This window comes from Salvia splendens, chromosome 4 (assembly GCF_004379255.2).
Source record: "Salvia splendens isolate huo1 chromosome 4, SspV2, whole genome shotgun sequence".
Taxonomy (NCBI): domain Eukaryota; kingdom Viridiplantae; phylum Streptophyta; class Magnoliopsida; order Lamiales; family Lamiaceae; genus Salvia; species Salvia splendens.
In genome coordinates this window covers 14,797,679-14,813,048 of record NC_056035.1, presented here as the reverse complement: position 1 = coordinate 14,813,048, position 15,370 = coordinate 14,797,679, and the positions used below count along the sequence as shown (strand labels likewise).

The 15,370-nt window shown below is 39.6% G+C and overlaps 3 protein-coding genes across 4 annotated transcripts; 2 read left to right on the top strand and 1 right to left on the bottom strand.

Moving 5' to 3' along the window:
• Window positions 1-1,988: 1,988 nt before the first annotated feature.
• Window positions 1,989-3,227, bottom strand: LOC121801358 (50S ribosomal protein L18-like). The gene is made up of 4 exons (XM_042200833.1): window positions 2,969-3,227; window positions 2,797-2,885; window positions 2,575-2,727; window positions 1,989-2,506 (listed from the first exon to the last, which is right to left on the bottom strand). The coding sequence occupies exons 1-4, from the start codon at window positions 3,066-3,068 to the stop codon at window positions 2,351-2,353; spliced, it is 498 nt and encodes a 165-aa protein (XP_042056767.1). The 5' UTR covers window positions 3,069-3,227; the 3' UTR covers window positions 1,989-2,350.
• Window positions 3,228-5,355: 2,128 nt separating this feature from the next.
• Window positions 5,356-6,215, top strand: LOC121797656 (E3 ubiquitin-protein ligase MPSR1-like). Its single transcript, XM_042196297.1, has one exon. The coding sequence runs from the start codon at window positions 5,371-5,373 to the stop codon at window positions 6,067-6,069; it is 699 nt and encodes a 232-aa protein (XP_042052231.1). The 5' UTR covers window positions 5,356-5,370; the 3' UTR covers window positions 6,070-6,215.
• A 3,971-nt stretch (window positions 6,216-10,186) lies between these two features.
• Window positions 10,187-15,175, top strand: LOC121801173. 2 transcript variants are annotated; one of them, XM_042200619.1, is made up of 14 exons: window positions 10,187-10,288; window positions 10,381-10,482; window positions 10,564-10,620; window positions 10,744-10,808; window positions 10,911-11,008; window positions 11,167-11,218; window positions 11,348-11,440; window positions 11,696-11,806; window positions 12,354-12,672; window positions 13,287-13,753; window positions 13,845-13,954; window positions 14,230-14,288; window positions 14,368-14,555; window positions 14,655-15,175. In XM_042200619.1, exons 1-14 carry the CDS (start codon window positions 10,234-10,236, stop codon window positions 14,841-14,843), a joined length of 1,965 nt encoding a protein of 654 aa, XP_042056553.1. In that variant the 5' UTR covers window positions 10,187-10,233; the 3' UTR covers window positions 14,844-15,175. The 2 variants fall into 2 exon arrangements, with proteins under 2 accessions (XP_042056553.1, XP_042056554.1); XM_042200620.1 differs by lacking the exon at window positions 10,187-10,288 and having other exon boundaries at window positions 10,398-10,482; window positions 10,733-10,808.
• The last annotated feature ends 195 nt before the right edge of the window (window positions 15,176-15,370 follow it).

Below are 15,370 nucleotides of genomic sequence, written 5' to 3'. Positions count from 1 at the left end.
AATAAAGATCAGATACCATTTACGTGGGAAAGTTTAAGATCATGCACCATTTATGTAGTTCACTCTTTTGGAATAACCAAAAGCGACGGCGCATATAAAATCCAGAATTATGAGTAGTAGATAATCATTCCGTCCCACAAGAATATGAACTCTTTCTTTTTTTAGTCCGTCCCACAAGAATATGCATTTTCTAATTTTGAAAAGTCTTTTCTCTCTAATGAGGTGAGACTCATTCTCCACTAATAATACTTTAATTACTTTTTCTCTCTACCTCTTTCCAATTTTACATATTCTTTGGGGACGGAGGAGGTATGTTCTTAATGCAAACAACATTACATTCTCCCTGATTCATGCAGATTTTGGTTGGCAATCACAAATAATAGAACACAAAGGAACCCAAAAATAGGAAGAAAAGAAAACATGTATTGCAAAATTCTAATAACAATTCTTAATCAAAACCGAGATCTTTCACGAACAGGAGGTGAGCGGCTGCGGCTGCGATAAATGACAAATGCGATGTTAAATGAACTTTGAGTTTAATCACAATAACTAGTAGTATGAAGTAGTAAAATCAAGATAAAAATAAATATGAAGTTACCTCCGATATCTATCATTAACAGGGCTTGCGGCTCTGCCATAGGCCAGGCTGCTTCTTCGCTCGGTTAGGAAATTTGGGCTGCACCATGCCCATAATCAGGGCTACCTCTTTCTCTATATGGTATGGACCTGGGAGCGTCCACTGCGACCACATTCTTGCTGCAAATTAAAATTTGATGATGTCAATTTTGTTATAGCAGGAAATGAATCAATCTACATATATCAATGCAATAAAACTGGTAGACGTTACATATGCTAAAAAGCACTAAGGATATAAAGAGTGATGTGCATATTATATAGGTCGTTCGTAATATACCTTGGTCCACTCAACACGCAGTTGGCGTCCTTTTCTACCAAACTCAATTCTGTCGAGTTTCCTTATTGCATCCTCCGCATCACGCTCGTCTTCCATATAGACCAAAGCAAAACCTATAGAGCTCATAAATGTTAAAACAAGTTCGAATACTTCAGTTGGCAAGAAATGCAAATAAAGTTAAGATGCCTCCAGTGAAGGCATTTAATTACCAAATGGTTGCACTAATAAATCTACCACCTATACCTCTGCAAATTTGAGGGAGACAATGGAAAAAATTTGTGCAAGAAAACACAACACCTGCCACTGGATCCAGAATGCACATGATATCTATGTTGAAACATGGATGGCAAAGTCATGAAGAATGCAAAAAGCAATAGTAGAAAATGTGGGATGGTAGGACCATGACAGATCATATGGTTCTTTCGAACAAACAAGAAAATGTATCTTGGGCACAAGCCAGAAAATAAACGCAGAGAACCATCCATCGAGGAAGATCGTGGAATATTCAAGGAATCCTGCGCCAAAGAAACTATTTAGTATGGAGGTTTTGCTACCATTTGTTCTTCAGGGAAATAGCATATATAAGCATTTTTATTGACAATCATTTGACATAACATATTGTCCTCCTAACATACTCAGATGCCCCATCCAAAGCCAATGAAAATTTAATTTATACACAAATTAAGACTGATCGATCAGCTTCTTTCCAGTTGCTATCTTCAATTTCAAAGAAAAGGCGCTGTGTTCTTCTCCTGGATCAACCTCTTGCATGAACTTTTAGTTCAGGGCGCACTAAATGCTACAGATAACCTTTTAGGGGAAGAATTATGGTTATTTAACAAAAAGAGAGCCAAAAGTAAATACCAAAGTTTAGAATTATTGAATCATCTATGGTGGGAGGAATGTCTCATCTACCTTATTTTCTCTACACTTTCTTTAGCAAATGACAGTATTAACAAATGACAGTATTCCCAAAAATTCCTACTATCACATCATCATAGCCCTCCAACAATCCTCCCAAAAGCCCTCTAATTAATTCATTTTAATTGTTTGTGTTTATCAAATACTAAAAAAATAAAGTGCAATGAGTTGTATATATAGAGTTGACATAAAAAAAAATTAATAGGAAACATTCGGGACGGCTCCCGCTCGGCGCGCAATAGGCACCGAGAGAGCGCCGTCCGCCCACAGCCAAGCCCGTTCCCTCGGCGCCGGCCACCGCCCTCCCACAGCTCGGCTGCCACAAAAGGAGCCGTCCCGACCGCCAGTGGGACAGCTCCCTATTGTGAATGAGCTAAGTACACGGGATGCAGGACACTTTTTTTCTTCCAACAAAATAAAAAAGGTTACAATTGAAACGGTTAAAGTTTGCTGTTTTGTAGCAGTTAGCACACACATTTGCTTCTAGACAGCAAGCAAAAACCAGAACGGACATCTCTAGCGATTCAAGAAACCATATCGACCAATCGCAACTTCAAAGGCTTGCAACCGCTGTCCCACACTCAGCCCATTCCGATCATACGATGATATCTCCATTATGTTCAGATCTTCACAAGCCTTGATCAGCTCTTCCCCAACCCGCTCTGCTGCCTCCTAGCATTCCAAAATTCCACACATTTCATTCCCATTTCACTACTGAATCTACACAAGTAAATACTTACAGCAGTGGAGCAACAAGGATCCTTTCGCGCTGTTTTCTGCAGACTGCTTCCATAAAACAAACACTTCTTATTCTGATCATCAACCAGCATTGCATACAGCTGCTTCTCCGAACAGAATACCGATAGCCTCGGCCGCGCTGCTGTTCCGTTAAACTGTCCAAAAACATATCAACAACGCATACATATATCCCAATATCAAGCGTGATGAATTTATTGTTTTACTTTTTTCCTTGTTCTTCTGTTGCGAATTTTCGGGCTCTCCGTCCGTTGATTCGCTCTTGCTTCAATCACCAGAGGCTTCATCGCAACATCTGGAATGAAACTTCATCACTTTATCTCTCACGCGCATTAACACAAACACCTTCCTTGCAAAGTAAATAAAAAACACACTCACTTGCAGAGGCGAGAGGACGAATACTGGATCTATGAAGAAGAGCTCCAAATATCTCACATCCATGGAATTTCAATGGATTAAAACAAGAAGCAATCGCCATGATTTATTCTCTTTTTTTGTATCAGGCATTCAATCATCAAACATCGCAGCTACAGAAGAGGTGAGTGCGTTGCGTTTTGAACTTCAATTTTTTCTTTAAAAAATAGAGAGCCTTCTTGAGCGGTGGTGAAGCCGCACGTAGTGAATCTTATCCACGAGAAAATATCTCCTGCGACATGGATAAACATAATTACATAAGGTGTCCACTATAACATAGACCCCCCAATAGCTCTACCTCAGTTTTTATCTATGGCTCCAATTTTTTTATCTATAGTCCCAACCTAAGGTTGTCCACTATAAGACAGACACCCCAATAGCTTCGCCCCAGTTTTTATTCATAGCCACAATTTTTTTATCCATAGTCCCAAAATTTTATTTCCGCCACTATGGTGGACACTTCCAATAGTCCCAAAATTTTATAATCAATTTTCATTTTAAAATGTTTTTAGTTTCAATCAAGTATAATTAAAATCATCGCAATATAAATAATTAGAAAACGAGGTAATTGTGGCCGAATAATCGTTGTATTGCAAAAGAGTAAAATTATACAACGAATAATTAAAATAAAATACAACTAATTTTTTGTCGTAAAGTACAGGAAAAATTATACAACGAAAATTTAATCTAATGCAAATCACAAAGGTGTTCACACTACGCCGCCACCTCCCCTACGTGCCCACACTTCTTCAATCAAATCGGCCTGGAGAGTGGTATGTGATGTGGTCCTGTGCATATCATCGAAACGTTGCTCCGTGGTACGCCCATTTGTATCGGCGTGGAGGCAATACCGTGACTTCTACTTGCGCCCAGCGCTCTGCCGCAAATCCTTCATCTTCTATTATCATATTATCCAATATGACACATGTTAACATAATATTCGCGACATCATCTTCGTGTCAAACTCGTGTCGGGCACAGTATAATGGCCCACCGCGATTGGAGGACACCAAAAGCCCGCTCAACATCCTTCCTAGCACCCTCTTGTTTGCGCGCAAAATATTGTTTCTTCGGTCCAACCAGTTGGCGGACAGTCTTGCCGAATACGGGCCACTGCGGATATATTCCATCTGCCAAATAGTAGCCCCTACTGTATGCGTGCCGTTGGCTACGAAGCTGATTTATGGACCCTCCCCCCGGCACTCGTAGTTGAAGAGCGGCGATGACTGAAGAACATTGATATCGTTGTTCGAACCTGCCACACCGAAATACGCATTCCTGATCTGCAAACGATAGTCCGCAACGGCTTCCAAAATCATCGTTGGATGTTTGCTTTTGAATCCAGTTGTGAACTGGCCTTTCCATGCCACATGGCAGTTCCTCCACTCCCAATGCATGCAATCGATGCTTCCTAACATTCCTGGGAACCCGTGGATCGAACCGTGCATATCCAGCAGGCTCTGACACTCATCAGGGGTGGGCTTCCGTAGAAACTTCCCACCAAAAATTTTCCGGATCCCCTTACAAAACTGCCTAAGAACCGTGAGGCCAGTCGTCTCACCCATCTGTAGGTATTCATCGAACATATCGGCTGGTCCGGCGTAGGCAAGCTGCCGGAGTGCAGCGGTGTACTTCTGTTGCCTAGACAGCCTGATCTGGCCCGCGGCATCACGCCGGAGGGTGAAGCACCGGTAACGCTCCGCCAAATTCGTCGCTATATTGTTGAATAGCCGTAGCGACATCCTGAATATCCGGCGGAATATCTCGGGTGGATAACAGGGGTTATCCACAAAGTAATCAGTCATTAGACGCTGGTGCGCACCGACGTGGTCTAGTGGGATGGTCCGATGATGAGTAATCGCACGAGGGATCGCAGCCTCCGCCTCCTCCGCCAAGCGCGCCGCATCCTCCTGTGCGGCCTGGTGTTGTACCTGTTGAATCAGAGCATTCCACGTGTCTCTCCACAAATTGTCCATTTCTGACCACAAAGTCTAGTGAGAGAAATTTTTAGTGATGAAGAGTTGGAATGATGTGAAAATAATGAATGGAATGAGATGTATTTATAGGTGAATTAAATTGAATTAAAAAAAAATCGCCGCCTGTAGCCGCGCCGGGCACCGCTCCACTATAGGCACCTCACCTATCCGCCGCGTCCTCGCCCCCCGTCGCTGCCTACCGCCCCCACACTCCTCGTCAGCCCCGGGGGCGGACAACACCTTCACTATAGACCGCCCCAAGACTGCCCCCGCCGGGGCTATTGGAGCGGCGGTCCCATAGTGGACACTCTAAACAATCAGTCCCTCAATCAACAAACACACTAATTTACTTCTAGATCCTTCTACTAGCTTCCTGTTGCTGCCCACCATCATGCTTAAAAATTCCCAATTTCTTCATCACTCCATTTCCATCGAATCATCAATCCCTAATCGACCTCCCAATCTCTCTTCTCTCTTTTCAATTTCGTCGCAAAAAATGGCTTCGGAGCCCTCTCCCTTCATCGAAAACCTAATCAATTCGAGAAACAGAGACGTCTCCCTCTTCCTACCCTTCCTCGGCCTAAACGCTGCGGCGGCGGAGGATTCGGGCAGCCCGCCTGACCGGATCGTGCTCATCAACCCCTTCACGCAGGGCATGGTCTTGATCGAGAGAAGCAGCAGCGATAATAGCCACAACAGCCCGTCAGGTTTTGCGTCCTTTCTCGAGGAATTGTTCTCTCTCAAGAGCGGCCGGCCACCGGCGTCGAAAGCGGCTATTGAAGCTTTGGAGACCGTAGAAGTGGTAGACGGCGAAGAAGAAGAAGAAGGCGATCAGTGCGTGATCTGCTTGGAGCAGTGGGAAGCCGGGGAGAAGGCGAAACGGATGCCGTGCAAGCATAGGTTTCACGGCGAGTGTATAGAGAAATGGTTGAGAATTCACGGCTCCTGCCCCGTTTGTAGATACGAGATGCCGGTGGATGACGAGAAGAAGAGGAGGAAGGAGATTTGGGTTAGCTTTACGTTTGGTGGTGAGAGGAGAAGTGGTGAAGCAGAGAGTGAGAGTGATGGCGATTCTAGTGATTCCGGTTGAACCAAATTTAGCGCTGTTGAATATGCTTGATTTGTGTATAAATCTCTGGTTTTTTGTGCAAAGTTTTTTGTTTGGTTGGTCGAATTGGTGAAGTGAAAAAATTGATTCTAATGTTTTCATTAGATGAATGCAACATTTGCTGCAAAGGTAGTTTGTGATGTCCCAATGAATTTACTTTTTCATTCACAGAAACAGAACACACAGAATCCCCCAAATTGAGGAGAAGATTTTGCAACGTGATCACCATTTCTTGATGTGGTAGTATGCTACTCTACTAGTTTGTGTATTTCAATTCAACTTCAATTTAACATCTTCTGAATTATAGTATTAGCTTGAAGAAGTGGATAATATGCACAACTAGACTATACTTTAAAAATAAGGAAGTACAAAACGTAAAATATGTAGACATCTTATTTATAGAGGGAACTACAAAAATGTTTCATGCACTGTGTTTTTATCTCGTCCACGCTTCCTAATTTTTAAAAATATTTTCATTAACTTATGGATGAAGGGTTTATTTCAAAATTGGAGCTTTTCATTATTTTCTTCCGAAAATGTCTTTTCCCGAGTCTTGGATAATTTGATTTTTTTACATTTTAACTTTTTTAATCATGATATTATTTCAATGATGTACTAAATCTGATATTATTTTAAAATTTATTTTCTTCTTCCTTTGCAATCATTCAATTTTTTTTTTAATATTAGATTTAATTTTATAAAATTAAAATTTTAAAATTAATAAAATATTTTAATTAAAATTATTAATTATATTTGACTAGCATTGCATAATTATTTACTTCCTTACTTATCCATTTTCATTGTTACATCTTCTATTGAGTATTTCAATCATATGTGTAGTACTAGTTGTTGGTTGAACCATCAAGAAGTCACTAGGGGCTTAGAGCACCCACTATGGGGCGCCCGATGCGTGCCATCGTCCTCGGGCGCACCCGATAGCTTCATTGTGGGTGCCCGCCCGATGGCACGCCCTACGCCCACGCTCTAAGCTTCGGGCGCGGAAGAAGCGCGGGCGATGGCCTATCGTCCGCGCCATCGGGCACCATCGTGGGCTCCGCGGACGATGGCACGCATTTTTTTATTTTTTTAAATGCTAAATTCAAAAAATTTGTATAAATACCCCTACCCCGACTTCATTTGTAACATTTCATTTCACAATTCCACTCTCGAAACTCACATTTGCTACGAAATGGATTCAAGTCCCAATAGTCCGATGTTTAGTGGTGATGCGCGTTGGCCGGAACCCGACGAATATCGGCCGTTCGACGCCAACACGCAGTACAATCCCGAATTATATATTTAAAAACATTTAAATTAATTAACTAAATAATAGCAAAACATATAGGGCGCGCCTTAGGCGCCCCACTGCGGATGAGAGGGTATGAGGATAAAAATGATGACGCGGCGGTGCATAGGGCGCGCCTTAGGGCGCCCCATTGCTAATGCTCTTAGGCTCCTATTTTCGAAAAATATGTAGTATATTTCTTTAACCTTCGAGAAATTAATGTCTACAAAATATACAAATAATTAAATTCATATAAAAATTAAAGAGTTTCTTCAATCATTCAATGCTGAATATGCGTTAAAATTTATGGTACAAGTTCGTTTAGAATCATAGATGATGTATACAGTCCGCATGGGCAGCGCAATTAGTTCTGAAGGAGCATATTTGTATAAATGGCCTAGGATCAAATCCTACTACCGTCGTGTAGTTGCAACATGGTACTATAAAATAGTGTGTCTAACTAATAATTAGTTATTTAACAAATAAAATTATAAAAGGGTCTATATCCAATTAGACATATAAGCTAAGGAATGTAATAAAATACAAACTCCAAACTATGATATGAACTGTTAGAAAATGTCAATAGATGACAAAATAACGACAACATAAAATGTCAACGCAGTGTTAACGGTTGACATTGTGTTGACAATGTGTTGATATCAAAATATTGAAATTTTACACCGTGTTGACATTGAGTTGACGATGTGTTGTTATTATATTGAAAAGTTTAGAGTTTGTATAATATATTTAGTTGGCATTTTGTCACTATCTGGTAAAACCAATGTGGAGTACTATTATTTAGGAAATATTAATCATTATACCACTTTTATGAAAAATTGTATAATACTATTAAATATATAAATTATCAAACTAAATTACAATTCAATATTATATTTACATACGAGTTTATTTTATCCGAATCTGAATTTATCTTGACAAGTTTTGACAGATTGAATCATGTCATGCAAAATTTCGTGGCAAACCATAAGATTTACAATATGGCATCGAAACTCTAGTAGAGTAGGATTTTTTTAAATTTTTTTTAGAAAAATCTTAACTCTAGACTCAGTATTAATGGAGAAGATGAGAATCGTCCCAAGTCAATAGTAATAATTATTCATAAAGTCATACCCATAAAATTGTATGTTTATATTTTTTAATTTAAGGTTCACATGAGAGTTCTATTATGCAATATAGTTCATCCGCCCTTAAAAATAAACTAGTTTTCCATTTTTGACCTGTCTCAAAATTAGACAAAAGTCTAAATAAGAAAAAATTTAAATAAACATACACTACTAATAATATGGACCCATAATCGATTAGCACTATTTCCACCGCCTTTTTCTTCATTTATCTTATTTTTTCTTTCTTTACTAATTCAATATTAAAATTTGTGTGATATACAACTTTATTAATTTTTGCGAACGGAGGGAGGTGAAAAATATTACTCAGTACTATTGACTCCATATCTAAGATTACAAATTTTCATATAAGTGGTATAATAAATGATTCCTAAATAAATCTATTAGTTTCCATGTCTAATTAAATATAAACCCTTTTATATTTGTATTTGTAAAATAATTATTGGGTAACCATTTACATTTCCCGCCATCAGCGTAATTTTCATCCCCCCCTTCAAAAACCCGCCTATTAGAGCATCTCCAATGGTCGGCGTCACCACCGGAGCGCCGATTTTTCGCCCACGCCGGTTTGACGCCGAACCATTGGAACCGGCGTGGGCGAAATCGGCGTCAAAATCGGCGTCGCCATGCCGATTCCCGCGCTGACGCCGGTTCCCACGCCGATCCTCACGGGCGCCATTGTGGCTCCCGGATCGGCGCCAAACCGGCGTCGGATTTAAATATTTTTTTTTTTTTTTCGCAAAACACAATATATACGCGCGTTGAACCTCATTTTCATTCGCACCACTTGTTTTAACGAGTACTCTCTCTCTACCTTACTTTCTGTACAAGATCAATAACGAGCAATGGAGAACAACTACGAAGGTACTCCAGTTAATCCCGGGGGATGGTCTCAGACTCCCCCGGCTCCCGGTGTAGGGTCTCAGACGCCCCCGACTCCCGGGGCAGGGTCCCATACTTCCCCGGCTCCTGGGGGAGGTGGTTGGCCTCCAATGAGCGGGTACTACAACGTGTACCCGTGGCAGCAGATAGCTGCAGCCTACAGGGCATTTTGCCCTGAAGGGAGACCGTGCACCGGGGAGGAGGTCCGGAAGTGCTGGGACCGTGCACCGTGCACGCGCGCTCAAATGGTGAAGACCTTAGCCGACTTCCAAGCGGCGGTGGACCCCGAGGTGAAGGATTTTCTTCGCGTATTGCTCCAGAGCCAGCGTGAAGAACTGGAGGCGATGAGGAGGGACACCGGCGGGAATAGCCGCGGCGTAGGTGGCGACGGAGGCGGCGGCGACGGCAGTGAAGAAGCGTTGGGCGACGACGGAGACGAGGACGGCGGCGATGAGTGATTTTGTTTTACTTTTTTAAATTAATGTACTTTTACTTTTTGTAATTTTTTTAAATTGTTGTACTTTTTTTTAAAAGTAATGTACTTTTTAAATTTTAATATTATTATTCGAATTTTCCGTATTTGTCTCGTAAATTAAATTATGTATGTTGATACAATTGTAAATTAAATTATATAATTGTTATTAGTGATGTGGATAGGTAGTGTGAAGGCTATTTGATGGCTATTTGATGTCCAGTTGATGTGGCAAGCTGATGTGGCAGGAGAATTGTAGTGCTGATGATGTGGCAGTGTGAAGGCTATTTGACGGCTATTTGACGTCCGCCAGCATTGGAGATGCTCTTAAACCCCATCGGCCCATCCTCATCCCTCCCATTCCAATGGGGCCGAGAAGAAGAAACTTTTCGCCTCCATCGTCAGTTCCTATCTCCGTTGGTAAATAAAATTCCGAAATTCCTAACTTCATCTTTTACCCATTTTTTATAGTCCATTTATAGATTTTATTGACTCACATTCTCGATTTGCAGGAAATTGTGAAGTGATTGTGCAAGCGAAGAATTTCACTTCCGCATCAAACGGTGATACTCTCCAGATCTTTCTCTCAAAAGCTGCCAAAGTCAGTATTTCAGGTAAATATTTATCCCCCATGAGGTTCGCAATAGTATTGTTTTTTCTTTTTTATTTAGTGATCAATTTATTTTTGGTGTCAGTGGTCGCAAAAGCAAGGGAAGCTGACAACGGTGAGGGCGAAGGACTTGCGAAATCTGGTAAGTATTTGTTTTTGTTCAATATGTTTTTTTTGGGAGGGGGATATTCGGTTTAGTTTCGTTAACAGTCTGTTTTAAGGTGACGGGGGATGTTTATGATGATAATGATTAGTTAATACGTAGGTAATTGCTATTTTGTACTTGCTCATCCGAAAGATTTAACTGGCCAAACTAAGTCCCTCCTGCAGGTATATCTTTTGTATCTAGCCACTTCCCATTTATGTTATTCTGCCCACCATTTTGAGTGAAAATAAATAGATTACCCATTATGTTTCCATTTGCCGCTTCAGGAGGTGTTAACTCTTTACACAAAAGAGCTACCCGCGATGAACTTTGCTGCCAATACTGGAAAAGAATCAATGTTCCTTCAAAGATGTGTTACCAATGGGTAAGAGACACCTGCATGCTCTTTAGTTGTTGGCTGGGCTGGCTAACCTGGCATTCATTGGCTGAATTCTGCCACAGTCCGGCTATGCTAGATTGTATTGATAATGAATATCATGGTATGCATTTGTCCTATCTATGTTTGATTATATGTATTTACAGGAAATACTGTACTTTACTTCTCAAGTCCAAGGATGAAAGACTATCTGGAGAGGTACGATAATAATAGTGGCTGCAATCCTTGTGATTACTGTTTTCAGTTTGTTAGTCCGTGTTCTCTTGAAATGTTAATTTATTATTGATGCGTTTTGCAACTCTCTTTGCTTGCTCCCCCTGTCAACAGGTCATTGCAGCAATTACTTATCAAATCATCCCAGCTGATACACAGTATGCAGAGGTTCCTCTTGCTGCTGTTAACTCAATCTTTCAGCGCAAGGTTCTTTTCCTCTGCCGCTTGCTATACTTAAGATCTTGATACGGCTACTAATTATATATACTTTTAGTTAGAAAATGCATTTAGACTAACATTGGTGAGGGTCTGTGTCATTTAAGGGGGCTCTGAGCATACTCCTTAACCTTTCCTCAATAAGCATGTGGATACTGTTGCTGAATCATGGTCTATCATTACCATATCATTATGAACTTCAAGATCGTATTGGAGCTTACTTTGTTCTTACTCGAATAATTTCAGGGAATTGGTTGCTTGTTATACTCGGAATTGAGAGAAAGGCTGCATAGTGTAGGTGTTCAGACTATACTATGCTGGGGAGACAAAGAATCAGAAGGATTTTGGATCAGACAGGTAACTGGCTCAAACTATGATAGTTGGCATTTCGTTTGTTGTACTCATGGATATAGTTTCTGATAGCCCAAGTTCATCAACATAAAAACAAGTTTTGGTAGATGCATTGTTTTTTGCAAATATAATAATTCTATAAATTTATAAGTAATAGTATAAAAATAGTGTTCCCTCCGTTCCAAAGTAATGGAGGCGTTTTTTTCGGCTCGGAGATTAAGAAAAATTGTGTTAGGTGAGTTAAGTAAAGACAGAATAAAGTGGAAAATGAAAAAGGTAGAGAGATGAAGAGAGAAAAAAGTAAGAGAGTAAAGTGGGTGTGGAAAAATATGTTGACTTTTACTAAAAAGAGAAATGACTCTATTACTATATAATGGAGGGAATAGTATTTTATCTGAGAGTACATTACAGATGCTTTGTAATTGTGATTAAGCAATGGCAGGTCTTAGACCAAAGATGGCTGGTTAAGATAATCTAGCAATAAGTTTGACACTTGGTAAACTCGTTCTCCCCTTCGATGCTCATAAAACTGAAATGTGTAAAATGAACACAGGGGTTTACAGTAATTGGTGAGGTTGCAAAAAATGGTAGACCTCGCAAACTCCCAATCAAGGCTGATATACGAAAAGCACTGTGCTTTCCTGGTGGTTCAACACTAATGTCGTCTCATCTTCTCAAAGCGAGCTCATCTGGATCAGCAGAGCTACCAAATCTAAGTTTACTGGTGAAACCTATTCATCTGTCTCTTGGAACCCAACAACTGATTCATGTTGCTGAGGGCCAAGGGCCTCTTTCTAAAGAAAATAACCAGATAGTTGAAAGTGGGTATTATGAGTCTGATATATTAGGGACTGGAAAGCTTCCTATCGATGGTAAGTACATTAATTTGGGTTTTGATTCTTGAATATTTTAATCTTTCACATTTCTTTATCCGTGAACATTGATAATTGTATTCAGAACACCAGAAAAACAAATAATCAGTGCTGGATCAGTTATCAAGATATTAGTTAAGTTAGGGGCAGTTTGGTAGGGAAGATAAATAAACAAAATATAATAAGAACACACACTTTAGGTCATTTTTGGTCATATAACTCCAAGATAGATGAGTTATCTACCCTACCAAGTGTATTTTCAGTGTCTATTGTGTTTGACCCACCACTAGTTTGGATTTGGCTTATGTGGTATCACCCTTGAGGATCCGAGTTGAGCCCTTTTCATGGCCAACATAGCAGGAGAGGTGCTGGCTAAGTTGCCTAAAGAAATGATAGGCTAGTAAGAGCTTATGCATGTTCATTTAAGCTATTCTCAGTGGCTTTTCCCATCAGTACATAGTTTTGCATATAATAATGATATTTGTATTTCATTTTTATTTTGTAGACTAGAGCTAGGACTCAAGCATTTTTCTAACGGATATAACTATATTAAGTTTCCAGTTTTTCTCTTTCATAGCATTAATTTGAAGTGATGTGCATTTTTCTTCTGATAGGGTGTCAAGATGTAGGCATTCTGCCAGCTGCAAAAAACTGCAATGTGGCTAATGCTTCTGGAAAACTGGATGGTCTAAGGGAAGATGATGAGGATAATTTCTCTTGTTCAGTGGATGGAAATAAGAAAAGGGTGTGGGAAACCTCCTGCACCTCATTGATGTCAAAGAAAGTAAAGGGCACTCATTCGGAGGACCATCAATCATCTTCTTACTCGCCTAGTTGGACACATGATGGCGGAGTTGCTAATTCTCTTGATAGAAACTGCTTGTCAACAATTGGAAATAATTTTTATGCTGATATTTCACTAGCAAATGAGAGTAATAGCATGCATGAAAAAGTGGATCTTGGAGTTAGTAACATCACAAGGAAAGATTTTGACATCCCAGAAATCCCATTTACAGCAAAATCTCATAGAATTATGCTGATGAATATTGCTGATGCTGATAAGAAATCATATCTCACCAAGGTATAAACTTTGTACACAGCTATTGAATCATTCTCTCAGCACTTATGCTTTGATAAATTTCTGCATGTGTATTGACAAATTGGTTATATAGATAATTGAAGATCTGGGTGGAATTGTCACGTCTGATGGAAGCTTAAGTACGCATGTTGTCGCTGGGAAAGTGAGAAAGACACTAAATTTCTGCACTGCTCTCTGTTCAGGGTCAGTTCTTTCTGATAACACTTTCTAAGATTCTAAGGAAATAGTGCAATGGTTTCATACAAAGTGAATCTGAGTGTAGACGTGAAGCAACTTGACTGCATCTTAATATTTTAATCATTGCATCATTCATGCTTAGATTCATGAAAAGTGTGTAGTTGTAGCATTGATGAGTAACAGTGATGATTTTTATTTTCTGTAAGAGTTTTTTTTGCCATTGACAAATGAAGTCACAAAATTTTCGTAGCCAATATGATGAAAATGCTTATCATATGCAGAGCCTGGGTCATTTCACCTGCCTGGTTGAAAGAAAGCTTCAAGAAGGGCAGATTTGTAGGTAGGTTACACTCTTTTTACTTGTAATATCTACTTGGACATCCTATCCGCCTGCTGAACCTCAATCTCCTTAAATATAGATGAGATACCCTTCATTCTGAATGACGAAGATTACAAAACTAAGTACAGAGTTGAGCTCAAGAGTGCAGTCGTCAGAGCAAGAGCAAATCCATGTTCATTGCTTAAAGGTTTCGATATATGGCTGGCGACTCATGTGCAACCTCCCATCCAGACTCTGTCAGCAATTGTCAAGTCAGCTGGAGCAAATGTAAGTTAATCAAAAGGCAAACACTGTCATTCATTAGTAAAGAAACAAAATGAGATTTAAAGTTTACAGTCACATTATAACCCATTTCTCACATTCTAGGCCATCAGAACACAGAATGAGACACACGAGGTATCAAAAACCATCTTTGTGGCTTGTGAGGAAGACATGGAAGAAGCTGTATCAGCTCTGAATTTGGGGATTCGGACATTCAGCAGTGATTGGCTTATGAACTGTATCATGAAGCAAGAACTTGATCTTGATGCCCCTCAGTTTGCAGAATCCCTTTAGATTTGAATAAGCTGACTGCATGGAAATATATGTACATACTATGTCCTAGAGTAAGTAAGGGTAGCCAAAAAAATTAAATTAGGTATTTTTCTCTCAAATTCGTCGGATGAAGAAATCAAGATACGAAATTTCAGTTTCCTCTCATTTTCTATTGAGAGAAATTGGTTCAGCGTAAGTTGTTTTGGTTGGGTAAGTAACTATTTTGGTGAGACATAACTTTGTGGCAAAATGAGTTGGGACTCCTTTTTTTGGAAAAATATATCCTAGAAAAGGTTGGTGAAAACTTGATTTTCATTATTATTCATATCACTAATGTGCTTATTTTTATTAAATTTTTCTGTTCCAAAATGCAAAATTATCTTTTGTTTATTGTTTGAATAAACAGTGCCAATAAAAACAAAATGCGATTAATCTCCCAGTCACAATTAAGTTAATTACTTAATTTCTTTTAGAATAAAGGTTCATTTTGATTTTAAACATATGACTAAATTATGAATTTGGTTTAAAACATTCACTTTAAAAAACAG